This window comes from Leptonotus elevatus, chromosome 14, assembly GCF_054856555.1.
Source record: "Leptonotus elevatus isolate MCC_2025b chromosome 14, RoL_Lele_1.0, whole genome shotgun sequence".
Taxonomy (NCBI): Eukaryota; Metazoa; Chordata; class Actinopteri; order Syngnathiformes; family Syngnathidae; genus Leptonotus; species Leptonotus elevatus.
The window spans coordinates 15,048,779-15,068,668 of record NC_141252.1 but is presented as its reverse complement, the minus strand read 5'-3'; the positions used below and the strand labels follow the sequence as shown (position 1 = coordinate 15,068,668).

Below are 19,890 nucleotides of genomic sequence, written 5' to 3'. Positions count from 1 at the left end.
TCGCTATAAATTCAGGCACTCGAAACAGGTGCCGGTTGCAACTTGCCAGTCTCTTTTAGTCCCTACAGGGTGTATCAAATGTTCACAAAACCCATAATGCATAAACAAAAAATTAAATAGAACAAAAATAAATTCATGTGATTATCATGTTAATATGAATTAATGCAATACCTGTATATACAATTTAAGATCAATGAGTTAAAGAATATGAATAAAATTTCTGCTTATTTCATTTCAATTTACTGTTTTTGGCACCAAACATGCCATAAGACTGAATTCCTAGGCTATGTCTGTCTATGAATGCGGCTGTCATAGAACAGGTGAGAAAAGCCAAACTTTATCTTGGTCTTCCCACATCCATGACATTGTGTCGAAAATGAGCAGAAATATCTCAAATTTTAGGAGTACCTACTTGTTAAATGAAACTATAGTTAAATTGTTAATGAAATCTTTCGTCATGTCTCATTTGGACTACTGCCCAACAGTTTGGTCTAGTGCATCAAAACAAGCTTCAAATTATTCAGAATAGAGCGGCTCGTTTGGCCCTCCGTTGTTCAATTACATGCAGTGTCGGCAGCATGCATGTCATGTTATTTTGTTTTTAAAAAAAAATCGACATTTCGGGTAAACCTGGCTTCTTGTTTTCACAACTGCTATCAGTCACTGAAAGGCGTAGCTATGACACCAGAGCGGCCCTGGGTTATCACTTAACCGTGCCTATTCCCACAACTAATGCACATAAAAGAACAGTTATGTATAGAGCAATTTCATACTGGAACCATCTTCTCCACACCTGCTTGTTATGGTTAAAACGCTAAGTTTTAAAAGCAAATTAAAAAAAATGCAATAATTGGAAGATAAATTATGAATGATGTCATATAACTTTGTATATAAATGAATTATGTAATGAAATGAGAAAATTTGTAGTGATTGATGTTGATTCTTATTTTGTAAAGAATTATGTTTTATTTGTAGTTTCTGTGAGGGACCCCAGGAAGAATAGTTTTCACCAAGGTGAAAGCTAATGGGGATCCATTTTAAACGATAAACAATACTTTTTTAAGGTTTGGTTTAGCCTGGTGCACTGTCGCTCCATTAAAAAAAAAAAAGGATTTTTCCAATGTTCAAGAATTCTTGTGTTGGAGTGATTTTGCTTGCATTCAATAAGCTTTTTTTTTTAATTATTATTATTTTATAAGAAGCGTATTAAGGAGCAATTGCAGAAGAGCCAAGCAGGTACTGCTCCAGGTGAACAGGTTTGGCCTTTAGTTGTTGTGTTTTAAAAGTGTTACATGTGACCAGTTTGGCCAGTAAAGCCAAAAGGATCAAGAGCCTCAGCACCCCTTGGGCATTTGTGCTTTGATTAGTTAATACTGGGCAACAGAGGCCAATCGATCAACAGAATTGCTTGTTTCTGAAAGCTACTGGAGCATGGGGTGCACGCTTACCACGCTGGGGCCTCAAAATGTCACCCGCTGAATCTAATAAAGGATGTGAGGGCAGCACTCTACACTGTGGTGAACTTTATATCAAGCCTGTGACTTTGACAACATTCAGTAATGGCAGAAAAGTGGGGGTTAGTGCTCAAGGGCACCTTGGCAGTTGGCAGGATTCAGACTATCATCACTACAACAAGTAGTTGTCATTTCTTTAAGGCTAACATTTCGGACTGACTTTCCAGAGGCTTCAAGATCAGTGCAACTCACCAGCAAATGATCACAAAAAATTGGAAATGTTACAGACTCCTTAGCATTGCGCACAATTTGAAGTATGTTGCCTTCTAACTCTCACAGACGAAGTTACGATGGAGGAAGTGGGCCAGACCAACCAGTTGAGGGCGGGGGAGCTCATCATCATTGTGGTGGTGCTTATCATGTGGGCAGGTGAGAATCATGTCAAATACTATCCGATTATAGAGATTGCCTCAGCAATTCTCTGTGAATGTTGAAAGTTGCTCAAGAAATAAATTAGGACTGCTTTTTTTACATCACAACATTTTATATCATTACCATCTTCAGATACCATTTTTCTTTCACTTCTCAAGCTGTCACACCTTCCCTAAAGTCATCTCGCACTCTACATTTTGAAAGCCGCCGGTGTGCGCTGTTCTGAACAAGCTGCACATTTTGAATAACACGGCATAAATGTATCGAATGAATTCATTAAAAGTTCGGACGCTCTTCTTCGCAGGCGTGATCGCTCTCTTCTGTCGCCAGTATGACATCATCAAAGACAACGAGCCCAACAACAACAAGGATAAAGCCAAAAATTCATCGGAGTGCAGCACTCCTGAACACCCGACAGGAGGTCTGTTGCGCAGTAAGGTATAACCCACCCACTTCCTCCTCCCCCGAGGTGCCTCCCCTCCCCCCCCCTCAACAGCGCCGGGCAGGTGAATGGTGCCGCCCGCTACAAAACCTTTTCCACTTGACATTCATGTGCACTCATACAGTGTTTCTCAATGTCAAACAACAAAGTTGCCACGTCATTGCCGCAAGTGTTTACGATTCCTACTAATGTCTATTCTGTATATTCCCTTCCACCTGCAATAGTCTACGTTACGTGTGCTTCGTCTTTGAGGTAATGATGCATAGCGAGCGAGAAGCAGTCCCAAATTGCATCGTAAGTGAGGGGGAAAAAAAAGTATGTGAACCGTTTGGAATTCTTACATTTCTGTATAAATCAGTCATAAAATGTGATTTGATCTTCATTTAAGTCACAATAGACATTTTTATCCAGTTAATACCACACAAATACCAGAATATGTGTCCGTTACTGAACAAAAAGGTGGAAAAAGTACATTGATGCTTTGGATTTTAATTAAAGTCAGCTCTCTGTCTGAGCCACTCTAGAAGAAATATTTTGTACTGTTAAGTGATTTTATTGTTGACGTACTCATTCATTGGTCATGAGTCATTTCGTTTATTGCATCACTTCGCCTCTGTTAAGCTTCAATTGGGAGACAAATGTTCTTAAATTCTCATGATAAATGTCTTGACAAACTTGGGAATTCATTTTTCGTCCAGGTTGTTAGGCAGCAAAACAGTCCCAGACCATGATGCCCCCTCCGCCATATTACACAGTTTTTCCAACACATTTTTGTGTTCCTTCCAAACAACTCAACTTTGCCTGGTTTATTGTTTTACTTATGATAAATTTATCAATAGAGATGTTAAAATGTGCCACAGATTATTTGAGAGTCTTTAGCCGACACTCTGAGGTTCTTCTTCACTTTTGAGTGTCTGCACTTCTTCTTATCTTTACATGAACTCGTCCGTAGGGAGAACAGTAACAGTGCAAAATCATCAACATGGAACGGATGAACATAAGAGCTTTTAGAGATACTTTGTAACCCTTTCGTGCAAGATGACCATTTTTAGTTATAAGTCTTCTGAGATGTCTTTTGTGCAGTGTTTCTTGAAAGTAGCAAACTCAAAACTGGTGTGCAATTGCAATCTCGCAACATTAACTGGAGTCATGGTTGGCTGACTCCTGTCTCTGATTAGCTCTTGGAGACAGACTCGCATACTTTTTCCACACTGCACAGGGATTATTTACGTGGTATCTAATAAAAACATGAGTTCAATATGTGGTATTAATTTAAGGCGATTGTGTTTGTCTGTTGTTGTGACTTTTGTGAAGATCAGATAGCAGACACGTGATTGACAAGACGGGAGTCGAAGAGGAGTTGAGTCAATAGTTTACTCTCCACGAAAAGCAACAACGCTTATTAACTCATTCACTGCCATTGACGGCTATAGACGTCAAAAATTCATTTGAACTATTTCTATTAGTTTAAAAAACATTTCCACTTTTGTTAACAAGAAAATGAAAAAAAATATTGTACATTTAAACAAGATATAAAATTTGTGATTAATCATGAGTTAACTATTGAAGTCATGCGATTAATTACAATTAACATTTTTATCGCCTGACGCCCTAATTTTAATAATCTTTTCTTTTTGGGAAAATTATTATTTTAAAAACGAAAAGAAAAGATTGTTAAAAATTTGGTTTTTGAAAAAATATTATTTTAAAAAAGAAAAGAAAAGATTATTATAAATTAGGTCTCAGGAGATTAACAATTTTAATTGTAATTAATCACATTACTTCAATAGTTAACGTACGATTAATCACAAATGATATATCTGTTCTAAATGTACAATAACAACTTTGTTCTAGGTTTTCATACTCTTGTTAAAAGTGGAACAGAAATAGTTCAAATGAACTTTTGATGTCTAAAGCCGTCAATGGCAGTGAATAAGTTAATGGTTCGACCGGAACATGTTTTGATACATTGCACCAGATTTTCTCCTCTCAAACTGGAACTGGGAGTCAGAAAAGTGTGAAAAGTGACGGAATGGGTTGTGGTCATCATCAGCTTCATCCAAATGCTGACTAACATGTCATTGGTTCTTCCAATTGGTAAATGTGCCCTGCTAAGTTACGAACCCATAAATTCACAAACTAGCTAAGTGACTAAGCAATTAACCACCATTAACATAAACAAACGATACTGCTGACCGTCACACTTTTGTGCTTGCTCAAGTTAATAATAACAATAGGGTTGTTATCATGCATATTACATTATTATGTAATTAGTTTTATCACGTCAAATTAATTAGTCCCCTTGATTATAGTTCAAATATTTCTACATTATTTGAAGTTGCTGCTTTGAAGGGAACGATTTTAGTAACATATTGCGGAACTTTTCCCATTTCTGTCCTTCACTGTTGAGAGTGAATCAAGCATCTTCTGAAGGACCAAGGAAATTGTAGCGGAAAGCATACTTGACATTGACAAACACCCATAGTGTCATCTGAACATCAGCTTCAGGCTAAATTGAAATATGGCTGCAATGTGGCTCCATTTGTGCATGACTGCACCATTCAGCATCAAGTAGCAAACACACCCAGGCTCTTGTAATCAATGCAAACGCCAGCGCTATAGTGGTTTTGCCAATGTATGCATAAGAGAAAAGCCTCAATCAAGCAAAACAAATAGCCCTTCATTGTTGAGCATAAATGCAGCGCCGAGGCATCCTCATACTCATTGTTTTATTCCTGAGAGCCGTCCAGGATCTTCAATCATGTCATCTTCTCTACTCCCGCAGTTTTCCAAGGACAACAATAGGATGCCATCTGTCAACATCATTGAAGTGTGACTGTTTTCTCTGTATACTAAAGACTTGGTGTTATCACAAATAAGCGGGCCCTGCTTGTCAGGATGCATCGCTTACATCTCCTTTGCTGTGGGCCTGCCAATGAAGCAAAGCTTGCGGGACTCCGGGGATTCAGGAGCATCTTGGCCAGCCTGAGAAGAGACCCCGCAGTGGGGCGACTGCAGGGAGAGTTGAGCGGCAGCGCCGTGCTTAACAACCACCGTACCGTGGGGGAGCCAGAGATTAGGGCCAAATGGTCCTGGCAGTGGACAGACTGCTGATAAAGCTACCCCGAGGACCAACGTCGATAAGCAGAGCCGGAGACCTTTTCATCTACTCACACTTCTGTCTTTCAGTGGCTCATATGTGGGCAGTTCCCACTGTGTTCAAATATTCCTTTGTGGTGTGATTTAATCCCATTTTCTAGATGTTTTATCCTGATTCTGTGATGCAACTTTTTTTTATGAGTGAGGGTGAACAATTTATCATTCAAGCTTATTGTTACGTGATGTACTTCCAGTACATTTCCATTGTCCCGGTACTTTTTACACTTCATCTAAGTAGAACGTTCTGCCGTCCTGCGGGGAATATATGTCTGGCGAGCTTGTTTCCCCCCTCAGGGAATCCAGACTGCACCTGGCTGAGTGAGGAGCAATTTCTAAAAAAAATAAAAAAGAAGAAGAAGAGCTGCAATGACGCCATAGCAGCTTCCAAGAGATCGCTCACTGCTGACTGCTCACTGTTTGGTGTCACGTTTGGTCACATTTCTTTTCTTTTCTTTTTAACATCTCTTTGTCTCATTTGTGCTTTTAATAGATTATGATTCTCTACATTCCACATCGTGAACGAGCTGTCGCTATGTATCTTTGAGGGTGATGGCTATCTCAGCATTCTGGGTAAAAAGAGGACATGACCCAGTGTGCCTCATCTATATGATGCATTTTACAAGAGGCTTGGATCCGTCTACAGAAGTGAAGACTGCCTTTGGCCTTTGTAGAGACACGAGAGAAGATTCCTGAAGCAATAACAACTCTACACCCCAACACATGGAGGCAAGGACTTCATGTGCAATGAGGTGAAATTCTGTAGAAAAACCACCCACAAATGTAACCTCTAGGCATGCAATGTTGAGACAAATGCACATTGTGATAAATTCCCGGAAGTACAACGAGCCTCAGATGTTTGCTTTCTTGTAATAACATTGGAAAATTATGGGTTCAGTGCCAAGATTCTGTGATGAACAGATGTCATCAAGGCATAAGGGCTTCTCATGAGTATTTTCAATTCAAAATTTATATTTATCTATAGGCTATAATACATACAAATATGTTGTATTATAAACTGAATGGAAACTATAATTGCAGTATTTAGCCGTGTCTTTGAGGACCTATTGTGTTTCTTCTATGTTTTACTCTCGGTAGAATAGTTGAAAGTGAAATACAAATGATTATTCGTTTAGACTGGCCCTTCAAGCAGCCTAATATTTTTCGATGTCTTCCTCCACCAACACACCGGATTCCATGAACAGGATCGCTATCAGGCTTCTACAGAGCTTGCTGATGAGCTGATCAGGAGTCAAGTGTGTTGGAGGAGGGAGATTGGAAAACAGGCACAACAGTGGCTCTCGAGGACAAGGATTCCCTACCCCTGTCTTGCACGATAAAGCCATGTTATATTACACTCAAGAGGTCAAGTCGTACTTTTCAAAAGGTTATTTCAAGTTTAAACCTAGAATTTCTAATAATAATAATAAATGTACAAAGAAAATTAAGAAATTTGGCAATTCGTTGGCATACCAGAGGGCTGATATTGAGAATAATGTTTTATTTATTGATGACATGAACGGCCCTCTATCTTACATTGGTAGCATATCTCATATTCCTGTCATCATCCTTTTCGTCAAATTTTGTAGTGTATGTGTGTGTGTGTGTACAGTAAACAGAAAAATACAGTTGCAAGATCGGACTGAGTAATGATTAAATATTTAATGTGTAAATACATTTAATATTATTGGAGCCCGACATGAGTTATGACAATTGTCAACACAAGCTACAGTACTGTGCAAAAGTCTTAAAGCCCACTATTAGATTTGCTGATTATGTAATGCTAAAATTATTACAGTGGAAACAATGTAGTAAAAAAAAAATAATCCCAAAATGGAATGGACCCTAATTGCCAGATCACGCAATATGCAGTTCATAAAATATGTACCTGTCCTGCTATTTACTGTTTTACTATGCTATAATTGCTTCTTACAATGATATGGAATCAAGAGGTGGACTAAGACCTTGGCAAAGTACTGTGCATTTTTTTAACATTACAGGGTGGTACTATTGGTGAAATATGTAATTTTTGTGTTATTTACTGTTCATGTCCAACTAATAATAATTGTTTCATAGCATTTATCTACTGTATGTGTTTGTATTATACATTTTGTCATTGATCTGTTTGTTGAGGAAAAACTAGTTTAAAGGTATAACTAATGACCCGTATACACATGTACAAGAATGCAAGAAGTTGTTCAGCAGCTTGGAATTTGTTATCTTAATTTTATTTGATTTTTTAAGACCATATCCTTACCCTATTTCTTATGTTGGAAAAAAATAACAATTGACACCATTTCATAACAAAACTAATACGCCTCATGTCCGATGTTGGCCATTACGGTGCAATGATTGCAGGTTTTCACACTAATGTGGTCAATTAACTGACCAACAAGGTTCATCCTATTTTATAGTATAGTTGAAAAAGAAAGCAGTAATATTTAGTCTGATGGTTACACTTGAGCGAAGCTAGTCTGGGCTTGACTGATAACGATTGCAGTGACAGCTTTTTATCAGTCCAGCTTCTTGTATTCTTTATGAGCGTCAAAGTTCAGGACACTGACAAGCGCTGACTCATTTCCTATATCGGCTATAGTGGCTTGAGAGAACACAGAACCAATTACACTGGGCAGAAAAGATCGGAGCTATTTACCATCGTTGTAGAAGGCTAAATATGTTTTCCCCTATTTCAATTAACTCATTCACTCTCAGCCATTTTCACTGAAGCAACCACCTTCGCTCCCAGCTGTTTTCCTGGATTTTGACTGATTTTGCAAGGCCCGCAGAATATTGTGTTCTATTGCTATAAAAACATGGAACATGCCAAAAGAAAGATTAGAGTCTCTTCTTTCATCAGGAAAAAAAAGTATATATTTGTATCTGTTTTCGTTTTGCAGCAGTTGGCATTAGAATATTGCCAAGTTTCATCATTATTCACAAATGTGTTGAAAACACTGGCAAAAAGAGCTTGTTGCAACATGTCCCTGGCTGATCTCATACTCTGCTGCCACCTACTGGCCGTTTTTTTGTAATGACTACCATTGCTCTGAGCTACCTCTTCAGGTCAGAAGGAGCATCAAAACCTTCTGTATGCAGAAACATACAAAAACATAGCATAAAAAAGTGAGTGAAGGACAAAGTATTAAAAACGTATTTATATGTTTTGGGGTTTAAATGAGTTAATAGGCATTTATTAATATAAACAGCAGCCATTTTGTATATCAAAAGTTGTTTTTATTTTATTTCTTACCGATTAAATATTCTTACTGCTAAAGCTACTAGTTTGAATTTTGAACTCACTTTGATTGATTGACAGATTGTCAATCCAAATTTGTTGTTTAGAGCTTCAGCATTGAAGCAGTGTTTTTGTAAAAAACATGTACCATGGAAATAGCATGAAAAGTCACAAAAGACGTGTTCAGAATAATTTTAACTTTAAGAACAAGTAGTGTCACGTAATTGGTTTTACACAATAGGTGGATTCATAAATAGATGTTTTAAAGCATTTGCTCATTGACAAATTACTCGTTTGCATTCAATTTGTTTAAAGATTTACGAGTGTTCAGGTAATATGGATGTATTTGGCTTGAGCAGTTTGCATATATAGACACCCGTTAGCCATAGAAACCAGAATCAATCATGGTGTTGACTCAACAATCTGTTTAAAACCCTGCGGCGATGGTGAAACCTCTTCTTGAGATGCTGGGACTTTGCTTTAAATGCAGCCAACCTACATGCTTCTCGAACGAGTGTTTTGTATGAATTCAAAAGTGTGTCTGGAAACAAAGTCACCATTGAGACAAATCAGCCTGTTTCAGTCGTGAACCGAGAAAGTGAAGAAGCATGGTTAAGGGGAAAAAATTTGCTTTATTAATCCTACCATATTTCTATTTAATGTATAAAGTGTACATCAGTTGTTGCTTAATGAGGGCTAGCATGGTTTAATTCAACGATTATGCACAAGGTTACACAACTTCAATTATGAAGTATCTGGTGTGTGCTTACTTGTGTTTGCTTAAAATAAAAAGTATCAAGTATTTTCTCCAAATAACTGTCTCAATTATTTAATGTGTAACAATGTTTGGTGGCGTTTAACTTTTTTTTTTTTATGTTGTCTAACGCTTTCTGTTCATAAGGAAACAGTTGTGGTGCTCAGCTTATGGGGAAAATGGAGGTGCATGAATCCAAGAAAATTTAGTGAATAATAAATTTGAACCTTGGGATTCACTAGGCATTAACTGTCAGATATCTCAGCACAATTGAATCTGATAAATAATAAAAATGTCAACAAGTACTGGCCTGACGTGCTGAAAATATTTTATTTCGTCTCAAAATGCTAGATTCATATTGCATTTATGAGGCAAGTATTTCATATGATTTAGGTTCAAGGTATAGTCCTTTTTTTTCTTCTTCTTAATAGTGCTTGCCGACTTTTGGTGAACGATTGAGCCTATCACAGCTGACTTTGGACGAATGGCGGGGTACACCCTGAACAGGTCGTCAGCAGCGCAAATATAGACAAACAACCATTCACACCTAGGGACAAGAGTTTTCGGGTTAACAAGCATGTTTTTGTTGTTGTTTTTTTTAATGTGAGAGGAAACCAGGAACCGGAGAAATCCCAAGCAAGTACGCTAAGAACATGAAAACGATACACAGGTCGGCACAAAGAAGTGTATTATTTTATTATATTATTATTATATACAAAATGTAAGAAAGAAAATTAAAAAAAATGTCATGAATTCATTTGAATTGATTTAACTTAAGGGGTGGAGAATTTAGTGCCACCAAGTGGTGAACTAATAGAATGCAACGATTTAAGTTTGATGCACGTGTTTATACGGTGCCTCATAGAGACCACACTTTGCAAGCCTACCACCAATTACTATGTTCATGAAGTTCTTCTCCTTCAAGAATCCGTATCAGAAAGATGGTGGCGAAGTATGTTAGCCTCCTATAAGATGCGCCACGACCCGTGTAACATAATTAGCGAGTACTATACCCACAATTATATATATTTTAAAAAGTATGCTGCTGATGTGATAGAACATATTTATTTGAATATTATTGTGTGTGTTTTTTTTATGAAGGAACATTGCAAACATTTTTACACACTGTCTCTTTATTTTATTTTATTTTTGTAACATTTTATAAATAAATAAAAATTGACGCACAGGCATTTACATTCTACATCTCATTTAGCTTATTAATATAGCTTATGAATTATTCAATAATGTTTCCTTAAGTGTATTTATTTTTTGTACAATATGTTTTATCTAATTCCCAATTTGCTTCCTCAAACCTAAATACGCTTTGCTGTTGATGTAATCTAACATGTTTTTTATTCAATACTGTATATTCTGAAGAATACGATAGCATCCGCTTTCGCATGATTTTCATCAGTATAATGGTTATGGGGTTGGGGTGGGGTTATCCTAGGTTCGCCACTGCAGCTGTGTTAAAGAGGAAGTGAACCCAAAAATGTTCTGTACAATATGTTGACTGTCCCCACTGACCCCACGAGTCTAAAAACAGAATTATTTGCGTCTGTTGAATAGGAGTTAAGCAGCAAAATCCAGCCGTTTTTATCCATTACGCGGGGCGGACATTTTCTCACTAGCTGTCAACTGAAAATGACATCACACTTGCTCAGGGTTCAGGAAACGACCAATCATGGCTCACCTGTTTTGTGAAGGTAAGCTGTGATTGGATAAAAACAGGTGGATTTTGCTGCTTAACTCATCATATTCCACAAACGCAATATTAATTTGAATATTGTGTTTAGACTACTAGGGCTGCATCGAGCCTTCAACTTTAACCACTAGGCCACCAAGCTGAAATGTATGGAAATATGTTGTTGAATTATTATTTTCCAGTAACGGAATGAATATTCCAATACATATATTTTGTATCTTTGGCGTTTTAGAAGGTTTTAATTCAATGCCGTATCAGTTTAAAACATTTAAGAAAAGTGTACCTGAATGTGAAATGGCAAGGAGAAATCAGATTTAGGAAATTATGTGTCATTGGGCAAACAGGATCAACACTGATATGCCCGCAACTTCCACGAGAGATAAAATACAATTAAAACTATATATAGAAAAAAAACACATTAACATGGGCTGAACAACAAAAACAAGAACAGCAACTCCTTATTTGTTCCAAAATGAGAAATGTCACACTCTTCTTTCCATACATTTACATTTATAGAAATACACACACACAAGTACTGAAATGGCATGAAAGAGGACAGTTGTATGGCGGTCTTTATGAGAAATTGAGTAGCAACACCCTTTACATGAAAACAAAGCACGGCACATGAAAATATGCCTAATTTATAAAGAAAAATGTGTACTGTGCACATAAGATTTTAATTAGTTTGGACAGTAAGAGGCTATTCATTTAACAATATGTCTATTATTGTGATTATAGTTTGTTAACAAACTGATGGCTCTTTACTGGAATGTGTTAGTTGACATTGTGTGTGGGGGGGGGGGGGTGCGCGTGTGTGCGCGCGCGCGCGCGTGTCTGTTACATCTCTGTGAGGATCACACTCGTCAAATATGGGGAGAACATGTCTAAACAATGAGAGGACCGGGAAGAAGGGTCACATTACCTATGAAAAAAATGTGACCTTGCAGCTCCCCCTGGTGGTGTTAATATGGAAATATGGTGAAAGAGCAAAAAGAGATGGGTTTAGAAAAAGATCTTCAAATGTGTTGTTTTTTATATTTACCGGTATAAAATTCTATTAAACCACAGATCATAAGCAAAGGCTGATTTTCATTGGTTAAATCTCATGACATTTTCTTTTATTACGATTATTATTATATCTTTCATTATTTTTTCTCAAACAAATTTGTCCACGACTGTAAATGAGTTCTAAGTACACTGAACTGGAAAATAAATCAAATTCTTCAGAAATGTCCTTTTAATTCTTATTGGAGTGGTTCACTAAATCAGTGTTTCACAACCTTTATTGAGCCAGGTTACATGTATACAGCATTTCACGTTGGAAAAAAATCTGACATAAACCACTTGGCAAAATGATTCACAAAAAGTGGATAAAGAGATTAAATGTATGCATCGTGTACTTACTGCCATGTAGTGGAAGAGCATTTGATTGTTTTGCATGTTACTATATGTGATTAGAATAGATCAACAAAACACATTTTATAGAAAATAAATATTTTTTCATCCAAATATTTTGCATTGGATATTTTCCCACGGCACACTGACAGGGAATCACTGCACTAAATCCAAGGTTCTGTTCTCAGTTTTTTGGTCAGCCTGGTTCGGTACACTTGGAACTTTTACAAAAATATATTATGTCTTCACTGTAAACCCGAATAAGTAGAGTTTAGGATACTTAACTCATTTAGCCATTTTCGGCAGTAAGAAGTTATTATTTTGTCTATAAAATTAATGTGATTACTCCATGAACAATTAATGCCATCAAAAACTCATTTTGCCACTTGCTGTCGACTGAAGATGACATCACGCATCCTCGGGAAACAGGTAACGGCTTATAATGGCTCCGTTTGCTGACCAAACCCAGAAAACAGGTGAGCCATGATTGGCCGTTACCGATTTCCTCAGCACGTGTGATTTCATCTTCAGTCGAAATCGCGCACAGTCTTTGGAGAGAAGTGCGACTTGTCACCAAATACTTTTGCAGGGCCTCCAATTCTATATTGAACATTGAAAATATACCACAAAAATCTTCCAATACATTTTATTATGTTTTACGACTTTTAGATATGTTTAAACGTGTGCAAAATGTTCACTATGGCAGCAAAATACAATAAAGTAATTTGCCATAGATTTGAATCCCACTAACTGCACTTCATAACAAAAATAATTTGTAGCTATAATCACTCATTAGAAGCTCATCTGCGCGCCTCGCTCAGCGAAGTCATTTACGATGCTCCTATAGGTCCAACGTAGCATTTGTCAGAAAAACACCTGATTCCTTGTTTATTGTATCTGGAGCGCCTGAGCCAAATGCGATATTAGCTTTTTGCATTTGGCGTCAAATTCATCCCCTGAGGGGAAGCCGCCTTTTGACCGCCTGGAGACGTGACACGCGGCTGGAGGGTCGCTTCTGCGCTGGAGCTGGCTGCCGGCAAGCTACAGCTCGACTCCAGTGGGAGCGGGACACTAGATTTGGCTAATGGCCTGGACTCAAACCACGTCTACCACATCTCTTGCAATAGCTTTAACGTCATGTTGTTGTTTTTTTGTCTTTTCTTTTTTTCTTTTTCTTTTTTAGTTTGCAATGCATGATGGCGACAATGGCTCGCACACTAGCTACCACTTTTTTCCCCCCCAACTTGCATCACGTCGAGACTCATCGTGACTGACAGGTGATTAAATGATCATTTCCGACATCATATTTACAAAATAACAGGCCGTTTATTTCCCCGTTTCTCTTTCTCTTTCTCTCACTCTCTCTCTCTCTCTCCCTTTCTTTCTTTTTCCCCCTTCTGTCATGGGCCCCTGTGCAACGCACCGGCTGCACCGTCGATATTTACGCCACTGCCTCTTTCTTTTTGCCCGTTTTTGATCCTCTTCGTGTGTGTGTTTTTTTTTTATCTTCCCTGTGCTCCAGACGTCAGGTATGGCATTGGCAGAGATACCTGAATCAGCCACAAGATGGCGGCGGAGGAAAATAGTTGGGAAGAGGAGGAGGTCATCTCATCGCGGAGACTTTTTATTTATTATTATTTTTTTTTTTATATATACATACTGTATTGGGCACTGCTTTAAATTTGAATATGTAGTCCTACTAGATTTTCCCTTTTAAGAATTAAGAGAAACTATAAATAAAAATAAATATTCAAGATGACCCCCTCACCACCACCACCCCTAGCCGTTTTGTGCCCAGACAGGCCAAAGACTACTACTACTACTACTACTAATAATAATAATAATAATAATAATAATAATAATAATAATAATAATAATAATAATAATAATAATAATAATAGAGGAATTAAAATATATATATATTTTTTTTTTTTTGAACAGCGCCCCCTAAATCTCAAGTGGTGCGCGTGTCTGCATGCCGTGATCAGTTTTGAGTAACAGTGTTGTCCAGTCATTACCTAGAAGAGGTGACTTTGCAGGAGTGCTGTGGAGGATCGACATATTTTGTAAGTTAAGCTTTCCGGTTGCAATAGTCTTCTTTTCGATGCTAAAGTGAATACGTTTATAAGCTATCGGAGACATTAGCGTGAAGCTAAAGTAGCCGCGAGCTAGCTTTAAAAATGGGCGCGAGGCAGTCCAGTTTGAAAAGTTCAAATCGACTGAAATGTTTGGGACGTTAGTTTACTTCAGCATCAAAAGTAACTAAATCAATACGGGCGGTGTTTATCAGTGCATCGCTTACTATTAATGAACGTTTGTGGTTTTCAGTTAGTTTAAACTTTTTTGTAATTATATTTTTGGGACTTCTTAGTTCCATGGTTTAATTTGTAAATATTAAGGTTTAATAGGCTGATGCAAAATTAAGTGCATGCATTGCATCTTGGAGACAAGGACTGGAAAATATTAGCCTTACGTTAGGATTTTAGGACTGACAGATGGTGTCCTAAATGATGCCCTTACTGCAGCATTTTTAGCTGTTTCCAAACCTTTGAGCCAAAGCACATATTTTATATAAGAAAAAAAACATTGCACACCACCAAGCAAATTTACAAAAACACTGCATACTAAAATAATGATGACATCAGAAATTTGCTTAGTGAGTGTAAACTATTTTTGTTGTATGAATGGCAACATGTGTATGCAATAGGTTTCCACACATCCTCACATATCTACACATGACAGATATAATTTCTGATGTCTCACAGCACAGTTATGTGTCGCGCCTCTTTGGTAAGGAATCGCTGCCCTTTGTATTTATATGGCTAGGTTGATTAATTGATTATACTGTTGAAATTTGTAAATCAGTAAACATATTTTCCTTTGTTCTTTCTTAACAGACTTTGATTTTTAAAAATGCAGCCCGAGAACAACTCTTTCAGACACCTTAAACCTTCGTCAGCATACGCAAGGTCTGTATTTGCTGGGAGCAGTCGACACAAGTTTCCGGAGCCAATTATTCATTTAAAAAGTGAGGTTCTCAACAATAGGGGGACCAAGCGGAAACTGGAAGATTCCAATCAGGATAGCTGCTTTGAAACTCCGACAAAGAAACGACTACTCAGTTGCAAGGTGTCAACACCAGACACAGGCTGTCTCCTATCCCAATGCAGCTCTCGAATGGGGAAACACTGCTGTGTAGCCCTCTCTGAGGCCTCACTGTTTGCAAAAACGCCGCCCATCAAAATCACAACCAGCGAGTCTGTGAATTTAGAACCTGGGGCATGTAAGTACGGTCCGGAAGCATGCAGTGTCACCGGAACCGATCCACGTGTGTTCAAGTATGAGCATGTCTTTGAACCTGAAACTGATGAGCTATTGCGCATCAGTCCCTATGATCCCTGTAAAGACACGGGTCCGAATGGAAAAGATGAAGATGTGGATAAGGGTTATTTGTCCATGTGCCTCACTCCGTCACTCCATTCCCTACCTGCGCCGAGTCCAATTCTGAAGCTGTCTGACGACAAGAGCCACTCTTCAAACAAAGCCTCTCACGCAGTGAAAGGTCCATACCCTGCTGTGAGCGGGCTGTCACCGGACTCGGCGGTAGAATCTTTCAGGGAGGTGGACGAGGTGTGGAATATTGGTCCCCCTGTTCTAGAATCATCTGTGTGCGAAAAGGAGGCGCGTGGAAGTGGGGGCCAAACAGGAGCGGAAGTGCAGCCAAATTCTGACTGCGACAGCAGCTTTGACACCAGTTTGAAAGTTCAGGTAACCAGATGAGGACAAACGGAGTGCTCAACTCACAATAGTGTTATGGTGTGATGCTGTGTTTTGTTTTGTTTTGAGGTCAAGTCGGTTGTGCATGTTGTCGGTCGACCCACTTCCAGCAGTGCACAAGCTACACCTCATGGAGAAGACCTTGACAAGGAATTATTCACATCAAATCCCAGTACCAGTAAAGTCTTCATGCTTTGTGGGAGGTTAGTACTATAGAAGCTAACACATTACGAAATAACTGTGGAAAGTGATGTTTAATCGCGTACTGGTTCATTTAATATACTCACTCACTGGCCATAAACTAATCCAATTAGTTGCTTCTAATAATTGAAATAACAAAACCATCATCATTAAATTGCAGTGGAACCATGAGGGGTCATCTGTTAAAGCCGATTGGCCATTAAATTGAAACTACCAATGCACTACAAATTAATGATAGACCGACATGGTTTTTTCGAGGCCTATAACGATTATTAGTAGACAAGGAGTCCGATAACCGATATTTCAAGCCGATTCATCTGCAGTAAAAGAAAAAATATCAGTGGCAGAATAAAAAATAAAAAAAAGAAGCCAATATTCAATTTCAGTAAAAGCTCAATTAACAAAAGGAAAAAATATATATTTTAATTTTAAACATAAGTATTGACAGCTTTGTTTAAAAATGATAACAAAAAAATTACAAGGTGCAATTTCCCACAGATTTGAAAGTCTACTTGGGTGGGTGGACTCCGGCGGTGGGGATCGGAGGCCGTTTGGACAGGAGGTGGGTCTCAGTCCTGTTACTACGTCTCTTCTAGTCTCACGATCCACAAGTGAGTGACGGCAAACTAACGTTACATGCGGTCTATCCTGTCGCGACATGTTTTTTTTTCTTTTTAGAATTTTTTTTTTATATATATTTTCTTGAAAACTTCTTGGGTGGTGGCCAATTTACTTGGGTGGCCCGCCCAAGTATTAACATGGTGTGGGAAACACTGGGGTGCTTCCAGGGACATCAGCATGTGTTAAGTTAAATTAAAAACTAGGTAAGTAAATAGTTCCCTAAAGTTTCTACTGTAAATAAAAAAAAATAAAAATGTCACCATATTTTCCATTTTTATTTATTTATTTGTATTATAATAAATGTAGGGCGTTCCCATTGTCGGCATAATTTTTTTATTCAGTGGAAATTTAAATAAATCCATAAATGAAAAGTTCCCTTGATCTCACTGAGTGACAAATATATGAAAATGCACTAATTTGGGGTTACCTTCAGGGTTTAAAAAATATATATTTGCAGACAGTGAAAAATTGTCTGAAATATTTTTGATAATTCTTTGCGACAAGTAAAAACTGTGAACATCTCCTGATGAAAAACTCTAAATTTGCTATATTCGTAAGCATTCACCGCTCAGTGAGATACCAGCTTTATCGGCCTTCGGATTTGTAAAAAAAAAAAAAAGGACAATGCCGATTTGGCAAAATAATCAATAATCAGCCAGCCGATAATTGGTTTATCCCTATAAAGTACAAATTATTTTAAATATTACATTTACATATAGTGTATACATACATTTAGATATTTACCTATACAATGCTGTGATAGTCTAATACTGCCGTGATCACATAGTGGAGCTTCAGAGTAGTGAACCACGGAAACAGCGACTCCAACTAGTTTGTCACCAAGACTAAGGTTAGCCGACTCCAACTAGTTTGTCACCAAGACTAAGGTTAGCGCGCTTCCTTTTTTCACCTTCAATACATTTTGGGTGAAGCTGGACAAACACGCTAACCGCACTGGACCAAAATCAGTAGCATACTGGTGAACTGTATACAGTAGAATGTTCAAGAGGCAACAGCGGCCACTTCTGGAATTAACAGATATTGCTCGCAGACACGAGTACTACTTGCTCCACATTTTGTCTGCTAAATTCCATTCGATCCATTAAATCAAGGTTTAACTATAATGCAACATTGATGAAGCCACAAAAAATGACACAGAATCTTTGTGTGGTCATAGGCATTACATCATGATTTGTGCACGCTCTAGTATTACCCTGGATACTGATCCAAATATTCATGTGTGTGTGTGTATTAAAAAAAAAAAAGAAAAGAATAGTTAACACTTCAACATCAAGTTCATCATAAAATTAATAAACAATAGACCTTAAAGAGTTAAAGCGAAGCGGTGTTTTGTTTACATGTGTCATGTTTAATATTAACAGCCATTTTACAGACATGACCTGCAGATTTGATGTCGTCAGTCGTCTATTAAGCACAGTAGTTGCGATAGTTTCATACTTTTATTAAAGCAACAGCTTGATTAAAACCAAGTTGTTACAATTGGTTAAAAACGAGCTCTCCCATTACAGACCAACTCTGGTTGGATGCCGCCATATTTCCAAATTTGGTTGGTCTGAATGTAGCTGCCAAACCTGGGTGTCGTCCATGTTTTTCCCAAAGTCAACTGGGATAGGCTGAATTGAATTTTGTTCAAGTGTGCTTAATATTGCAGCTTTAGTGTGTGTTTTTTTGGGGTAATTCTGAAGTCATCCGAGACTGTTGCAGGTGTCCCAATACTTTTTGTCGATATGGCACGTCAAAAGTGTCTCAGCAAAGCCACTACTGATCGGCATTGTTTTGCAGGCAGGTGGTGTTGAACACTGAGGCCGATTGGGAGCGAGAGAAAAAGATGTACGTCCAGTCTGTTCACAGACATTTGAGTGAGGCTTCAGATGCTGCTCAAGGTATGTTAGAGCTTCATTCGAACCGCTACACGCTCACTTTAACAATGCTGATGCGTTTTCTAAAGATGCTGTCAGTGAACTGCGAGTTCTCATGGCACAAGTGGGCCAAGACTCCTCTGGAAGGCCATGGCAACATCTGTCTGACCTCACACGCAGGTACACGTGTCTGTCGTTTCATTCTTGGGACGCAGGAAATTTACACTTGATACTTGCACTTCCTTTCAGGAACTACAGGGCAAGGACACACCAAAGGAACGGCGGGCTGAAAATGTCCCTCGACGAGTGGCAGGCCAAGAACATGCGAACGCATAAGCGCTTTGAAAAGGTGCCGAAAATCTTTGAAAGAAGTTCAGTTTAACTTTTGTATTCTTTGAATTGTTGTAATGGTTGCTCTTGTTACGTTTGTTTTATGGGTTCGCCCAGTGTTTCTATATTGTGCATGTCTTGTTGTTTTTTATGTTTGCAAATTGTTTGAATTCTTTCGGATACATATAACACATTTTAATTTCTATGTGGAAATTATACAGCTCAATAAGCAACATCTTCATATTTGCAATTTGACTATATTTCTAACCGCACTTGTTTCATATACCTTTAATGTACCGCATGTTTTTGTACTTGCTGTGAAAAATATTGCATTTGTTGTGCAAGTGAATTGTTGCACTTTAGATGTATAATCCTTTGGGTGTACATGCTTAATCAGATTAAATGCTGAGTATAAATATCTGTTAAAGAATTTTGATTTTATAGTGGGGCATTCACTTTTTTTCTTTTTTTTTTACCATTACTAAACAATGGTATAGTAAATTAAACT

At 37.9% G+C, this 19,890-nt stretch overlaps 2 protein-coding genes across 6 annotated transcripts in view; both read left to right on the top strand.

Annotated features, from left to right (window-relative positions):
* fndc5a (fibronectin type III domain containing 5a) overlaps positions 1 to 11,427 on the top strand; it is a 37,154-nt gene extending 25,727 nt beyond the window's left edge. The window contains exons 4-6 of one of the 3 annotated variants that reach the window (XR_015097124.1): positions 1,794 to 1,883; positions 2,191 to 2,392; positions 5,114 to 11,427. Coding sequence is in view for 2 of the 3 variants with exons in the window: in XM_086095242.1 (XP_085951368.1) it covers positions 1,794 to 1,883; positions 2,191 to 2,324; positions 5,114 to 5,164 (275 nt within the window). In the remaining variant the exon portion in view is untranslated. The remainder of the gene's footprint in view (positions 1 to 1,793; positions 1,884 to 2,190; positions 2,393 to 5,113) is intronic. The other 2 variants (XM_086095243.1, XM_086095242.1) reach the window with 2 other exon arrangements.
* A 3,097-nt stretch (positions 11,428 to 14,524) lies between these two features.
* s100pbp (S100P binding protein) lies at positions 14,525 to 19,876 on the top strand. Of its 3 annotated transcripts, XM_086094887.1 has the most exons (7): positions 14,525 to 14,639; positions 15,471 to 15,542; positions 15,621 to 16,341; positions 16,420 to 16,553; positions 18,976 to 19,076; positions 19,142 to 19,232; positions 19,302 to 19,876. In XM_086094887.1, the coding sequence occupies exons 2-7, from the start codon at positions 15,487 to 15,489 to the stop codon at positions 19,432 to 19,434; spliced, it is 1,236 nt and encodes a 411-aa protein (XP_085951013.1). In that variant the 5' UTR covers positions 14,525 to 14,639; positions 15,471 to 15,486; the 3' UTR covers positions 19,435 to 19,876. The 3 variants fall into 3 exon arrangements, 2 of the variants coding, with proteins under 2 accessions (XP_085951013.1, XP_085951012.1); XR_015097090.1 differs by lacking the exon at positions 19,302 to 19,876 and adding an exon at positions 17,050 to 17,113 and having other exon boundaries at positions 15,471 to 16,341; XM_086094886.1 differs by having other exon boundaries at positions 15,471 to 16,341.
* The last annotated feature ends 14 nt before the right edge of the window (positions 19,877 to 19,890 follow it).

Bases quoted from the DNA above. Each gene is read 5' to 3' on its own strand.
- s100pbp (XM_086094886.1), top strand. From the start codon at position 15,487: ATGCAGCCCGAGAACAACTCTTTCAGACACCTTAAACCTTCGTCAGCA. The intron at 16,342-16,419 runs GTAACCAGATGA...TTTTGTTTTGAG, and splicing joins ACACCAGTTTGAAAGTTCAG to GTCAAGTCGGTTGTGCATGT. The intron at 16,554-18,975 runs GTTAGTACTATA...ATTGTTTTGCAG, and splicing joins GTCTTCATGCTTTGTGGGAG to GCAGGTGGTGTTGAACACTG.